Raw genomic sequence first — 16630 nt, forward strand, 5'->3', positions numbered from 1 at the left:
ATTATTCTGAATTTCTATTAATCAAAAAACTAAAAAGTTTGGTTCATAACTAAGTTTAGAAAGTAGCAGTAGATACCTTCAAATGCAGCTTATTCTTGTTAATCTAAAACAAAATGTAAATATATCTTGAATTTCTTCACCTCCTAAAAGAACCAAGTTACCAGTAACTATGTATTTACATTTATGGTGTTTGAAAATACTGTTGTTACAATATCAATGAAGGTTTAAACATATCAGTGATGGTTAAAGAATGCTATAAGTTTACAGGAGTTAAATATCACAGAATCAAAGATAAGATTATGGTAGGTAAGTTCATAGGAAATGAATTAATCTTTGGCTGCAATTAATGGTAAAAGACTTGAATCTTCCATAAAGTTACATTCAAATTTCATATATTTATTAGAATATTATCAATCTCAGCTTTTTTAAGTTCAGTTTATTTTTTCAACAAAGCTATTGTCAGATTTTTAAGATTACCAATATTTGCATTATTCTTAAAATCAGTTTTCAAACAATACCAATACCAAAGAATTTATAACTGCAGTAAGCTTGTTTACTTTGAGAAAATAACTATTCATACTTAAAGTTTCTTTAAGAAAGTAGCTATTCATACTTAAAGTTGCTTTAAGTAAATAGCTAGTTATACTTAAAGCTACTTTGAGAAAGTAACTAGCTATACAAACAGTTACTATAAGCAAGGTTATTTAATCTGAGTGTATACCCCTGTTGTTGAAACTGAGTTTATTTATGCTGAATAATACTGCTCTGACTTACCACTGATTAGAACTGGGTTGATTTAATTGATTATCCATTAGCTGCAAGTACATTGATTAGTATCTTTTGAATTAATAGATTGATGTCATGAAAATAATCAACTAATTGGAATCAGTGTTTCCAGTCATTAGTTTTCAACTATTCCAACATTTGATTAATCAAAATAAGGGTTTTCAATTATTTACTGTTTGTGGTTATTTCAACTAATCAAAATATTGCCAGTATGTGTTTGTTGTTAAGTACAAAGCTACATAATGAGAGAAGGGTGGCTAGTTACTTTGAGGATCTCGGATTTGATTCCCATTGCCACTAAACTTGCTCACCCTATCTTTGTTATTTCATAGCTACTAAGGCTATGTGCTATTGTCATAATTTTTAACTGCTAACTAGAAGGAAGGCAAATGGCTAGCAGTGCCATTTCTAACTTTCTGGCTACTTAAGTGTTAAATAAATAAAAGGTAAATTTAATGCCATTTTTTTTTACATTGTGTTATGTTTCTAATTTCTAATTGTTTAACGTATAATTGTGCATATCCAAACCTCCATTTTATTTTTATTTTTTTCATAAAAACAAAACAAAAACATCCAAATGTCCTTGTATTATCATGTAGTATAAAAAGAAACTAAATTTTAGTGCTTTTATTTGACTGGGTTATTAATTACCATAAAAGCTTCTTGAGATTTTCCAAAATCAAAAGAGGTAGTGTCTACAGCAATCCAAGTAAGGTCTCAGCCAATAACTGGTTATTTCTAATCTAATACAACATCTAATTTAATGTGAACATCAACTAAACATTGCTATGGCAAATTTTGATACTATGGCTTTTTCCAGAGTCCCTATCAATATGTCTGGAATTTGAGATTTCTTTTCATCAAAGTTAGTATTGGTTAGGACACTTGCAGCACTTATATCTTAGACTTGTTATAAAATCAGTTTTTTACTGCTTAGAAGTTAAAAATCTCTTGAGAAAGATTTTTTATTTATTGATGATAATTAAAATGCAAGTGGTATGACTGTATAAGTAATGACTTAAAACATTTTTTGAAAACAGACATCATCTCTACCAGTACTGTTGATGACCATTTGGTTTAGAAGTAAACAGTATCAGCCTTAGGTCTTATCTAACAACAGGAATCACTGTCGAGGACCATTTGATTTAGAACTAAACAGTATCAGCCTTAGGTCTTATCTAACAGCAGGAATCACAGTTGATGACCATTTGGTTTAGAAGTAAGCAGTATCAGCCTTAGGTCTTATCTAACAGCAGGAATCACAGTTGATGACCATTTGGTTTAGAAGTAAGCAGTATCAGCCTTAGGTCTTATCTAACAATAGGAATCACTGTTGATGACCATTTGGTTTAGAAGTAAACAGTATCAGCCTTAGGTCTTATCTAACAGCAGGAATCACTGTTGATGACCATTCGGTTTAGAAGTAAACAGTATCAGCCTTAGGTCTTATCTAACAGCAGGAATCACTGTTGATGACCATTTGGTTTAGAAGTAAACAGTATTTTGCTCTTGATAACTGTCCAAGATAGACAGTAAACGTACAAGTCATTTGAATCTAAAATACAGTATTTTGTTTTTTCTGTTTATTCACTTGTAAGTAATATTTATGGAAATATATCCAGGTATCGACATAAAAAGTTGTACAAAATGTCCAGGATGTATTATCAATAACTGATGTTTGATAACAGTTTTTTAGTACTTGTTTACCTTTTTATAGTTTTACTATTGACTTTTACTTTATACACTTATGATACCTGTTTCTTTTATAAATTGCATCTAAAAATGTATTTTTAGGAATTGTTGCCTTTCATGAAGTCAGTGTTACTGATACAGAAGCAGACAACAGTAGTGACCAAGGAGTGTTACCCCTTACAGGCTCTGTGTTAGAGCAATATGTTTTGCATGTTCGAGAAGCTTTAGGGGTTGAGGTTTTAACTGCTGGTGGAGCTGCAACAATGAGTGAAACTGAAAGTGAAGCTGGAGATTTGTGGCAGCATCATTTGGAGGAACTAGGAGATAAACTTAATCAGGTAAAGAAAATAGAGAGAAAGAGTAACTAACTTGGAGGAGTCAGAAGACAAACTTAAAAATGCAAGTAAAGATAGAGGGTTTAAGTTTTTTATATTTGAGCATTTTGAAGATAAACTTAACATAGGATATTTCCTTCAACCAGAGACACCTCGATGGCAGGGACTGGATGTAAAAAAAAAACTGGGTTTAATACAAATTTAGTGAAACTTATGTAGGGTGTAGCAATAGGATGACATTTGATGATTACAATTTACGGTTTCCAAACTGGACAAAAAATGACCAACTTATAACTGAGTACATCATCAGTAGAAACTCAATGTTCAACAGTAGTTCATGTTGTGTAACTGCCAAATCTATTACATGTGTCTTCTTCTTCTTTGTCAATCAGTGCATCTTTTTTTTCAGACTAGAGCCCAATAAATATTCAGCAGATAACTCCAAACCTTGCTGAGTGTGACTGGAATTTTGCTTCTCTTTGTCATGTTATCATCCGTCACTATTATTTCTTTGATTACCTGCATTTGCAAAGTTCTGAGATCTTTGACTTAAATGGATACAATCATGATACTTTTTCACAGTATTTGTTGAGGCAAATCTATCAATTAAGCATTGATAGTAGTAGTAGTAGTAGTAGTAGTAGTAGTAGTAGTAGTAGTAGTAGTAGTAGTAGTAGTAGTAGTAGTAGTAGTAGTAGTAGTACCCTTCCACTGTATCAAAAGATCAAAAACAAGGTCTCCATCCTCGAGAAGACAATGAAGAAAGGTTGCATAAATATATCTGAGAATACAAAAAAAAAGATAATCAGTTAGAGTGTGTGACCATTGCTACTAAGGTAGTGCGGCTACTCTGAAACTTTGTGTCTCTTTGATTGCTTCTAACTCTTAACTGAAGCATGTTACCATCATATTAATTGTATATTTGCAAACAACAGATTCTGAACTCTCCAACAGTGTATACAACACCTCCAAGAAACAATTGCTGGAATTTCTCATTCTTTGGCCAGCCACCCAAAAACACTGATTCTTGAAGGAGAGACCCCCTGTTAAATTAGCAGGTGATAATAGAGAGATAGGATAACTTGGAGCATATTAGAAAGAAGTTTGAAAGCATGCATGTGAGGATAGAGAGAAAAATAATAACCTGAAGGAATTAGGATGTAAGATATATAAGCAAAAATTAGAAATGTTTATATCAAGGTGATCCTGGAAAATTCAGAGAAAATTGTGGAACTCTCTTTATTTTTATTTTAGATATTACACATGCATGCAAACCACAGTGCTTAATCCTATCCCTACATCCTCTGTGGATTACACTGACCTTGTTACCCCAAAGTAACCATACTATGAATTTTAGTATGTTTCATGTATCTTCACAAAATTCTGCAAGTTCTCCTTAAACAGTACAACTCTTTTGTACATACAATCTAGATTTCTTAATTAAGTGCTTTTACTAAACGTTCGTCTGCGACTATTTGGAAACACTGTTGACTGGTCCAAGTGCAAAAATTTATCATGTTAAGATTGAAAATACTTTCCTGTATCAGAAAATTTAATTTGCTTAATCTCTGAAACCTCCTAAGTAAATAATTTTTTTTTCAGTAAAATTTTATCGGTTATTTTCTCTATCTTAACCCTATAAGCATTCAGTAAATTTGACCAACCTTGTAACCAATACAACAAAATATGAAATAAATCTAAATTACCCTTTTTTTCTTTCTAGAATGACTGAAAATTGTAATAGGAAACTACCATTGTTTATCATAAATAGCTTAAATTTCATAAGAATATACATCTGTTTATACTTAAGTTTTATTGCTCTATGAACTGTGTCTAACTAATAATTCTACCACACTAGTTGTAAATAACTTGGCAAACATGTAGATCACATTACCATATCAAATTATGTAAACCACAAGCTGCTCATGAACATAACTCATGAAGAATGTTTTTTTCCCTTATATTTCCTACTCTAATGAAATAAGTTTCTAAATTTTACATTTAGTTACATTTATAATAAGAAATGAAAAATACACATGGAAAAACAAGAAATAATATGGTACTTACCTGGTTCCTTTTGTTTTTTTGCTGTCAACTGTCATTTAAACTTAAGCCTACTTTTTTTATACTAATGGTACTACTACACTAAATAATTTGTATTTAAATAATGCTGCGAAGAACACAATGATAACATGCACAAAGCAAACAATGTCCTATAACTATCCTAATTTGTTTGGCTTTTTAACTGTGCAATAAGAGCTTTTTTAAAAATGAGCTCAATTTGTTGATGTGAGTACATGAGAAAACTTCTTGAACTAGGGGCGAAATATACAATTCTTTATTCAGAAATGTCATCATTTGATAGAGTAAAACCTTAGCTTAAAACATAGAGAGAACTGTTGGCAATTTGTGAAAGAGGGGATCTGACAAGTGGGCATGGCAAATGGTTTGGATTTTCTAGTTTATGGCTCCGTAAGTAAATAAGATTGAAGGCTATAAAATTATGCTTTGCCTGAGTAATATTTATATTATAATGTGTAATTTATGTTGAATTCATTCTTCTCAGAAGGGTGGTAAATATATAAGGGGAGATTGAAGATTTTTAAAAATCTATAAAATTAAGAGCTGAAAATATTCAAATTTGCTTTAGTAATTATGTTTTGACGCCAAGTTTATTGACATATAATGACAATAAAATAGTTTAATTAAACTTAGAATGTCACGAAAAGGTCAGAACATGCTCACTTTAACCTTCTCGTAGTGAGAGGGTTAACTACACCAATTAGTGGTATATTTTAAAATGATTGTGGTCAGTCAGTCTGTTATTTTATATGGTGATAATTCTCTAATTCATGTGCTTCATGTTAGGTTAGCTCAAATATTCTTTTATAAATGAAAAGATAAAAATGCTAATAAAAATTGATTGTCTGTCATCAAGTTACAATATCTTTAATATAAGTTTAACATAACATTGTACATTTGCTGTTATGTTAAACTTATATTAAAGTTTTTCTTCATTTCCCATTCAAGCCGTCTCCAACCATTATTAGTCTCAAAGTGGGTTCCTCGTCATCGAAATTACAATATCTTTGTCTGAAAATATTTTTCTGGATGTTCTGTTATTTGTTTACCCTTTATAAATAGATTATAAGGTAAAGTGGTGCAAGTTTGGTAGAATTATGAGGAAAAGTTTAAATGTTAGTGACATATGTGTATGCTTGGAGATCTGGAATTGTACTAAGATAGTCAGGGAAAAGTTTTTTTAGAAATAATGTGCCAGTTCTGTAAGTAGTGATCAAATAGCTTCAGATAAGGAAGAAAGGGCTTTCACAAGGTATAGACTAAAATTGTTTTCTTTTGTTCTGTACATAATCATAGTGATTTAAGGACATTTTTATGATAAACATTTAAAATCTCTGAACATAAACTTCCGATATAGTATTTACTGTTGCTACATTTCTTTTGTAGGAGACTGACAGAACTGGCTTTTTAAGGATGGTCAACAGAAATCATATATTCAACAGTAGCAACTACAGCTTAAGTAGTCTCTTTAGTGTTGGCAGCATCAGTGGTAGTATAGCCAGTGGCTCCACCAGTCGCCCAGGCAGCATCAGGTCAAGACGCCACCTATGGCAAGGTCCGGCACCACTTCATGCCCTCTATGATCTTCTTATAGCACCTGTAGAGGAGGAACTACCAGTGGAACCAGAAGCTAAAGAGTTACTTCTTGTTCTTGATGGAGATCTTTATCTTGTTCCATTTGCCATGTTGAAGAGCCAGACTTCAGAGGAATATTTATGTGAGAGGTTTTCTCTAATGGTCTTGCCCTCAATCAGTGCCCTTAAAGCAAGTCAGCGGAAGAAATCTCCTCAACAAGCTAATGGAGAGCAGTTGTTATCACTAGTGGTTGGCAATCCAAAACTTACTTCTGCTGTTTCAGAGCAATGGGGTTTTAATGATATTCCTTATGCAGAACAGGAGGCTAGTTTAGTGTCAGAAATGTTGGGAACAGCAGCAGTAATTGGTAATCAAGCTTCAAAGGAGACTGTGCTAAGCCAGCTGTCACAGGCAGAGTGTATCCACTTGGCCACCCATGTGTCTTGGAAGTTATCAGCAGTTGTACTATCCCCTGGGGAATTCATGGAGTCTTCTGCTCGACGATTTTCTCAAAGCTCTCAGCCAGAAAGTTCACACCAGCAGGCTGAGAATTGTGATGAATTAGCCTCTACTAGTGACATTCCACCCCTCTCAGATTTCCTTCTCACTGCTGCTGACATCCTGAACTTGCGGCTCTGTGCTCGACTCGTAGTCATTAGTTCCTGCCACACTAGAAATCATCATGGTCGTGTCCATTCTGATGGTGTAGTTGGGTTAACAAGGGCTTTACTAGCTGCAGGAGCTCAGTGTGTATTAGTGTCCCTCTGGCCAGTCCCAGACACAGCCATTACAGTTCTATACCGGTCTTTTTATGCTTCTTTGCTTCAGGTATGTATTGTGTATAAGAAACTTTATATTTAATAATAACCATTTAAACTGTGAAACATACCCTAGAATTTGTTGACCAGTTTTGTTATTTCTGTTTTTCTGCCTGAATGCTAGGCTTTAAATATAGGCTATGGTTTGCTGTATCATTGGTATACAATTAGCATGCCAGACTGTGGATATGATCTTCTGCGGTTCATGTCCTGCTCCTGCCAAAAAACAAAATCAGACTACATACTCTGGGACCATGGGTGCATTACAAAAGTGATGGTCAAATTTTGCTACTTGATTAGAGTAGCCCATGAGTTAGCAATGGATAATGTTGACTAGCTGCCTTCCCCTTAGTCTAAAACTTCAAAATTAGAGATTGCTAACATAAATGGCCCTCACGTAACCTTTCCTGAAATTCAATGACAAGAACAACCTTCTCAGTTTCCCATGTAAACCTAAGTTTATTCTTAATTTTTGGATTAAAACTTCGAAAATCTTAATATTCAATTGTTATTTGAAATGGAGATTTTCATAGAAATTTGTTGTATATAATTTACAATAATCATACAGTATGCATATACATGTTCATTGTTATATATCTGGTATTTTCAGCATATGTTTTTGATTTGATACACTTTTTTTGTTATTCAGAAAACCAACATTTAATTTTAAGCTTACACTGATCTTCTGTGCTGAAGTTAAAAGATATATTTTAGCAATCTTTGTTTTCACTGTCATTATGTTGTTACAATTTTGCCAAGCTGTTACATAGAAGAGGTTGTGAGCTCTAGTAAAACACGTAATGTATATACTGTCCAAAACATTCTTATGAAACTAAAAATATCGATATTGGGCATACTTCTTCAAGTGAAAGAATTTCTTCCCGTGTTATCCTACTGGTTTGCTCAAAATAACCCTTTTCTTGAACCCTACTTTATCAGTTTCAAAAGTCAGTTACTGAAGTTATTTCCATACTTAATTGTTGCTACTGATTCTGCTTGTGCTAAAATGATGTTTATAGATAAATGTATTGCTCAAAGTAAGAAGCATATCTTTACTAGTCAGTCATCACACAAGACAAGTACAAAATAGTGATGGCTAGAAACATGAACAATGTGCAACTGACTAAAAAGTATTAACCTTTATACATGCATACCCGTAGTATTAACCTTTATACATGCATACCCGTAGTATTAACCTTTATACATGCATACCCATAGTATTAACCTTTATACATGCATACCCGTAGTATTAACCTTTATACATGCATACCCATAGTATTAACCTTTATACATGCATACCCGTAGTATAACCTTTATACATGCATACCCGTAGTATTAACCGTTATACATGCATACCCGTAGTATTAACCTTTATACATGCATACCCATAGTATTAACCTTTATACATGCATACCCGTAGTATTAACCTTTATACATGCATACCCGTAGTATTAACCTTTATACATGCATACCCGTAGTATTAACCGTTATACATGCATACCCGTAGTATTAACCGTTATACATGCATACCCGTAGTATTAACCGTTATACATGCATACCCGTAGTATTAACCGTTATACATGCTTACCCGTAGTATTAACCTTTATACATGCTTACCCGTAGTATTAACCGTTATACATGCATACCCGTAGTATTAACCGTTATACGTGCATACCCGTAGTATTAACCGTTATACATGCTTACCCGTAGTATTAACCTTTATACATGCATACCCGTAGTATTAACCTTTATACATGCATACCAATCTTTTGTTTCATAGGTATCTTGAAACTAACTTTAAACATTTCTAATATTTCTATTTAATACCAGTGATCTGTTAGTTTCATTCAAATGTTTGTTTGTTTGTCTTCAGAAAATTAATTTTATTTTTAACTTTTGTGTCATATTTGATGGTGAAGTTTTGACATAATGAATTATGTTTTTTAGGGTTCTAGAGTGAGTGTTGCCCTAGCTGAAGCTATGAGGACTATACAAACAACTAAACATTTTGCCCACCCTGCAAATTGGGCCAGCTTTCTCTTAATTGGAAGTGATGTCAGTCTCATCAGCCAGGTGGCTCTGATGGGTCAAGCATTAGCAGAATTGCTGAAGAAACCAGACCAATGCCGAGATGCACTGAGAGTTGTTCTACATTTGGTAATATCCTAAAGATGTGTCCAGACATTTAATATTTTACTAGATGTAATACCAGAATTGCTTGTTTTATCAATCAAATTATCTAGAATAAGGAAAATTCAAGCAAAGAGCATGAAAACTACCACAAATATTTTGCAGGTGGTGGCTAGTATATTATTAACTTGTTTCTAACCAGCATTACAGAAATTTATGTTTATGAAAGGGTAAAGTATCCTTTATTTTTTTATAAAGTAGTTATGACACTAAAAATAATTTAATTTTTAATTATCTTTTTACATAAATAATTATTTAATGCAAAGGAGTATAATAGCTGATACAATAATCTTTGTGTTTATTATTTAGGTTGAGAAGTCACTCCAGCGTATCCACAGAGGACATAAGAATGCAATGTATACAACACAGAAGAGCATTGAAAATAAGGTGGGGTCAGTTGTTGGTTGGAAGGAACTACTGATGTCTGTGGGATTCAGATTTGAACCTGCTTCCAATGGACTTCCAGCTTCAGTGTTCTTCCCCCAGTCAGATCCTGGAGAAAGACTGACCCAGTGTAGTGCCAGTCTTCAAGCTCTTTTAGGTAATATGATAGAGTCTTCCTAAAGTTGATAAATAGATACATTCCAAGTCAGCCAACTCAATATGTAAGTTTCTAATTGAATTGAATTCACATAATAAATTGTTATAATTATAATCAATAAGATTTTCTTTTTTTCTGTTTGAGAAAGTATTGGTAGGATCATTCTTTTTTATCACAGTGAAAGAGTTCTATAATTACTTTGATTTGGTCACTGAAGAAACTGGAAACATTTAGTTTTACTCAATCAAACATTCCACAAATGTGAATTTTATACAAATCTAAAAATCATTACCAGAAAACTTATGGAAATGACCCTGATCCTACATTTATTCTAGAATTTAATAAACCAATTTAAAACTAAGATACTTCAAAGTTATGAATAGAACTAATATTCTTAAAAAGAATCATGTTAGATGTAGATACTTTTTTTTTTCTCACATTTCCTTTAATTAGTCATTTATGGATTTTAAATTGGAGATGTATAAAAGAAGACATTTCAGATTTGTCTTGTCTGTTATTAGTTGCTTCCAAGGAGAAAATATTTATATTCTACATTTGTTTGATCTCTAAGAAATAGAGATAATTACAGAAATTACTTTATTATGTAATCAGAAACAAAAGAGTAAAATCCTTTTTTTTTTTGGTCTCAGGTCTGTCTGCAGTGTCCTTAAGTGCTATCTCTAAACTCTTGACCAGCCCAGTTTATGCAGAAGACATAATAGAATTGGTGAGTAAACTATACATTTATCCTCAAAACTTCATGGTAGACTAATGATTAAAAACATAAATAGTTAAATAGATGGCGGGCAAGAAAGCAAAATATTTATCCTATCAGCTGGTGATAAATGAAAATAAATTAAATTTCTCGCACAGATGCGTAAAGTGATGAATCAACTGAATAAAAAAGACCCTGAACTTGAAAATGTGGAATGTCCTGTGAGTGTTAAATTATGGAGTGTTCCTGGTTGTCATGAGCTTCTGGCATCACTAGGTAAGTTTCAAAAGGTTGCAAGATTTCTCTTGTAATCTTTTCAATTCTTTGTTGAGAGTAAAAAAATGTATAATATTGATCCCCAAGTTATTTGCTGATGATAAAATTAATAATACCCATTGTCAGTTCAATCAAAAGTGAATTATAAAACTTCTTATATTTTAATAGTTGATGAAAATAATGTTTTAGTACATAAAAAATAGAAAATCGAAATGTGCCAAAGTAGGCTGGGTTTCTGATATAGTAAATAGCTTTGTGTTTAAAATGTATGGCAAACTCAGCTTGTATTTCTCCTATTAGCTATGGTTGTACTTAATGTTTGACCTTGCTAAATTCATGGTTATATTGAGTTTGTACCACCATTTGGTTGTAAATTAGTTAGATAACATCATGAATCTGCATCGTAGGTTTTGACCTGATGGAAGTTGGAAGAGATCAAGTGACTTTAAGAATGGGAAAACAGGCCAATAGAAGGATCATACAGTTTGCACTACAAGCTCTATTGGCTGTTTTTGGTAAGTTCTTTGATGTTTATGTTTTTAGGACAAGTGGTATTTGGTTGTGTTTGTGTTGCAGTACATCATTAAGATAGCTTTAGAAGTACAATATTGATGTGGTTTTAGCAGTAAGCTATTAAAGTTGCTTTAGCATTATAATTAACTTGGATTTAGCATTATATTACTAATGTGGCTTTAGGAGAACAATATTAATATGGTTTTAGCAATACACAATTAATTCTCTCAACATGGGCTTGGTTAATTTGACTAACAACGTGACATCGTTGTACTCATTTAAAGTTTATAATTTTGGTGCTACTAACTTTTAATATAATAAGTATATATCTTCACAAAATATGGCAGACTTTCACTAAACATTATAAGTCTTTCACGTAAAAAAAATCATATTTTGTAGTGAAGTATTTTTAATAAAGAAAAGAAATTTGCCCATGAATTTATCCAGTATTTTTTTGTACTAGTCCGCATGCAAAGTTATATTCATGTTAAGATTAAAAGTACTTTTCTTCATCTCAAATTTCATTTGTATAAGTTCTAAAACCTCCCAGATACCTTTCAAATGTTTGTTTTCAGTAAAACTTTCTTTTCATCTATTGTTTGCCTTACCCTAACTTTATACAAGGTCAGTCAACTTGACTGACCTTGTAACCATAGAAAAAAATCTAAATTGCCATTTTTTCTTTCTAGAATGCCTTCAACTTTTTTACATGAAACTACATTCATTTATCTTAAGTAGCTTTAAACTCATAACAATATACATCTATTTATACTTAAATTTTATTGCTTTATTGCCCTTTGAACCTGTCTACTATTGGCACTATTATAAGTTGTAAATCACTAGGGGAGCATGAAGCTCGCATTACACCATGAGCCTCGTGAAACATTTTCATTATATTATTATTTTTCATTTTAGCTAATCTACCTTTAACTAACCTAAAGAGATCCCTATTTTTACATTTTAGTTACTTTTATAATAAGAAATAAAGAATATACATGAAAAATAAGAAATAAAGTGCTTTCCAGGGTCTTCTTCTTCTTCTTTTTTTTTTTGACTTTGACTTTCTATTGGTTAAAAATAGTTTGGACATTTGGGTATGGCAAGAGGGGTCTGATTTTCTATTTGATGGCTCAGTAACCAAATAAGATTGAAGACTATAAAATTGTGGTTTGTCTGAGAAATGATGACTTTATAGTGAGTAATTTACATTTAATTTTGTACTTATTGGAGGGTTGTTGAATAAGATAGAGAAGAGAGGATGCCTAGAGAAAATATTTCATATTTCTCATACAAGGGTAAATTCAGGATTTTTTAAAAATATTACCTTATAAAATTAACAACTTAAAACTTGTATACTATTAAAATATGAATTATTACCCATGATTTTATGCTATACTAATTGGTATAACATAAACAAAAAGTAGTTTAATTCAAATTTAAGTCAATAAAATATTGTAATATGCACAGTTAAGGATGGCTGGGGTGAGAGGGTTAAAGTAGCTCTAACAGTCCAATATTAATGTGGCTTTAGCAGTACAATGTTAATGTGGCTTTTGCAGTACAATATTAATGTGGCTTTAGCAGTGCAATATTAATGTGGCTTTTGCAGTACAATATTAATGTGGCTTTAGCAGTACAATATTAATGTGGCTTTAGCAGTACAATATTAATGTGGCTTTAGCAGTACAATATTAATGTGGCTTTTGCAGTACAATATTAATGTGGCTTTAGCAGTACAATATTAATGTGGCTTTAGCAGTACAATATTAATGTGGCTTTAGCAGTACAATATTAATGTGGCTTTAGCAGTACAATATTAAGGTGGCTTTAGCAGTACAATATTAAGGTGGCTTTTGCAGTACAATATTAAGGTGGCTTTAGCAATGGAATATTAATATGGCTCTAACTATACAATATTAATGTGACTTTAGCAATGGAATATTAATATGGCTCTAACTATACAATATTAATGTGACTTTAGCAATATAATGTTATTGTGGCTTCTGTGGTACCATATTAATTTGGATATAACATTATATTATTAACTTTGCTTAACAGTAAATTATTAACCTGGCTTTAGAAGTACAATATTAACATAGAAAGTTCACAGGTGAGTGTTTATTATGATGAGATGTAAAACTAATTTAACATGATTTTAAACATTATTCATAAAAGATAGTTATTTGTTTGAAAGAATGACTGAAATATATTTATATGCAATTACTTTAGAATGTTGCTGTAATATAAAACTTGGTGTATCATACTACATAACATAAATAGAAATTTGTTCAAACAAACTTATATTACCACTATATGCCTAGAAATAGAAAGTCAACTCTTCCTTCATTCTACAGACACTCAAGAAGCTGCTAAGACTCTTCCTATTGAAGATTCTAGTTCAATGGAAAGCCTTGACTGTGAAGCAGTTGAATCTCCTCCTCCCACCATCCCAGCTCTTCCATTCCCCCTGAGAAGACAGGGACCAATCATTGGTCAGAGAACAGGAGCTTTTACCAACTATGTACGCACTAGAGGTGAACCTGATGGTCACACAAGTAATAGTGGGAATGATCAGAAAAATCGTGACAGTGACACTTTTACTCCCAGCCCAGTAGATCCTGTGTCCAAACCTTATTTAGCAGGAATACAACCCCAAAAATCCTCACCCCAGCCCAGTCCTCGTGTAGCAATTGCTCTGGCTCACCAAAACCACATAAAATCTATGTACAGTGAAGACAGCCCAACAGGGGAAGGACTTTCTAAACGACCAGACAGCTCCTCATCAGCCGGTTCTGTGACAGACTGGGAGGGTGGTCAGTCTACAGTGCGAAGACAAAACATCTGCAGGGAAAGTGTACCTCTGAGAACTCATTGTGCCTCTAGTGTTGGCTGCTACCAGAGAGAAATTTCAAGCAGTACCTTAAAATCGGAAAAAAAATTACAGCATATATCTGGGATGGAGTCGCAGTGTAGTGACTCTGATCCTAATGATTTTAATTTACAGTGTACCTTTCCAGATATTTTAGGAACAAGTAGACTTGGTTGGGGAGGAAGTAAATTAAGTGCACTTCAACCCTTGTTTGAAATAAAGAGTCAGCTTCAAAGTTTGTCTACTCATGATTCATCTATTTTCAGTTCTACCTTAGCAGGTGACTCTAATGATGAATCTTTTACTGCTAATGTGTTAGAAGTTTCTGTACCAGCTAGCTTCACAAAAAAACAGGACTCAGGTTCTGTCATCTATTCTGTGCGTTCTATGGAAGAAACAACAGTGGGACGGGGAGAAACTCTGGAAGAGAGATCCATTCAAAATCACATCTTTAATACCCAGCTCAGACAGCTCAGCCGTGATCCAGTTATTTCAGATGTATATCATGATCGTAGAGTAGGTTTAGGCTTAGCTCCTTCATTATCAAAAATTTTGACAGCAGCTTGTGATCATGGTCTCAGTGAACATAGAGACAACGAGTCCCAATCACATGACTATCATGAATATGACTCTGTTTTTTCTTCTCCTCCTGGAGGGACAGGTAAAAAAATTCAGCTTAAATCCAAGCCACCTGTGCCCCCTAAGCATTCAACAGCAGCACGATCTCACAGAAAGAAGAGCCATAGTCCATCACGATCAGAAGCTAAACGACGAACAAATACAAGTTGCCAGTCATCAGGTTCACACATAGAAATGCTGCTGAAAGGAATAAGTATAGCTGATAGTCATTTAGGGACTAAAGAGGTACGAGATGATGGTGATGGAGGATCAGTAACAGAAATAAGCTGCCCAAGTCAAAGAAAAAAGGGGAGCTTAATCTGCCCTCACTGCGAGTTTATCCCTCTTTTGTTCCATCTCAGTGGCATGATTCCAGACAAAAATATGGAAAGGTCTTGGAAGAAAGTTTATCTGACTCTCAGGGAGTTAATGACCCTCAAACACAAACATTGTCTATTTCTACTGTGACACACAGTGATGCCACTCTTCAAGGAGGTCTGTCACATTCAACTGACACTGTGACACATGGTGATATTACTCTTCAAGGAGGTCTTCTGTCGCACTCAGCTGATACTGTGACACACAGTGATGCCACTCTTCAAGGAGGCCTTCTGTCACACTCAGCTGATACTGTGACACATGGTGATGTTACTCTTCAAGGAGGTCTTCTGTCGCACTCAGCTGATACTAGCAGGAAAACAGAAAGCAATGATGTTATTGAGAGTTTAAGTTCAGATGGCAGTGATATTGATAGTAATTCCTCTCAACCAGAAGTATCTACTGTTAAACGTAACCCAAAACATACTATAACTCACACTTCGAGACCAAAAAGTACTCCTGAGAGAAAATCTCTGGTTCATTCTTCAAGGTGTTGACGACAGGTAAACTCAAAATATGTTTCTACAAAGATCTGAGTGTTTAGCACAAGTATTGGTGTGCAGTACTGTCACCAGCTTTAAAGTTTGAATATTAAAAACCCATAATTCATCAAACTGAAGATATTTTGTACTGTTTTTATTGGATAACAGTTATCATTTTATGTTTGTTGAAAAAATGAATTATTCCATGTTGTTAATATTAGTGAAGGATTCTAAACATATGGCTATTATCCACCACTTTCATGAATGCGAAGTTACTGCTGTGAAATCTCAGTTATCAAACTTTTTTTATTTTGGAGCTGATTCAGAGGAGTGATAATCTCATCTTTAAAATTGTGTAATCTAACATCTTAAAAAATACAGTAAAGTGTTTTGCATTTAAGCTGTTACTGAAAACAGTGTTTACTGTACATATAAATAAGTAAAATGTATAAAGTATGTATTTTGCTAAGATTAAATTTTTCAAAGAAAACTTCTTCCAGCCGCAATAAATTATTTGTAGGTTTTGTGGTATACCTGAGTTATAGGTTGACAGATCATGTTAGATTACGAGATGTTGGATAAAAACTGACTTTTCTCTAAAGATTAAAAAAATATATATTTTTGTACTATACATATACACACACATCTATTTTGTGCTCAGATTTATTTGTGTAAATATATATATATATATATATATATCAATTTTTTGTCTGATTTGTTGGTTTGATAATACTTGATGAGAAAGTGAATTTTTCAATAT

The 16630-nt window shown here is 33.0% G+C and overlaps 1 protein-coding gene across 1 annotated transcript in view; it reads left to right on the forward strand.

Moving 5' to 3' along the window:
* The window catches only part of LOC106470889 (tetratricopeptide repeat protein 28-like), a 73515-nt gene extending 57911 nt beyond the window's left edge, over positions 1-15604 (forward strand). The window contains exons 15-22 of the mRNA XM_022399529.1: positions 2581-2816; positions 6282-7298; positions 9236-9445; positions 9788-10019; positions 10670-10746; positions 10893-11010; positions 11418-11525; positions 13878-15604. Of these exons, the coding sequence (XP_022255237.1) occupies positions 2581-2816; positions 6282-7298; positions 9236-9445; positions 9788-10019; positions 10670-10746; positions 10893-11010; positions 11418-11525; positions 13878-15478 (3599 nt within the window). The 3' untranslated portion in view covers positions 15479-15604. The remainder of the gene's footprint in view (positions 1-2580; positions 2817-6281; positions 7299-9235; positions 9446-9787; positions 10020-10669; positions 10747-10892; positions 11011-11417; positions 11526-13877) is intronic.
* The last annotated feature ends 1026 nt before the right edge of the window (positions 15605-16630 follow it).

The sequence above is a fragment of the Limulus polyphemus genome, unplaced genomic scaffold, assembly GCF_000517525.1.
Source record: "Limulus polyphemus unplaced genomic scaffold, Limulus_polyphemus-2.1.2 Scaffold4270, whole genome shotgun sequence".
NCBI classification, from domain to species: domain Eukaryota; kingdom Metazoa; phylum Arthropoda; class Merostomata; order Xiphosura; family Limulidae; genus Limulus; species Limulus polyphemus.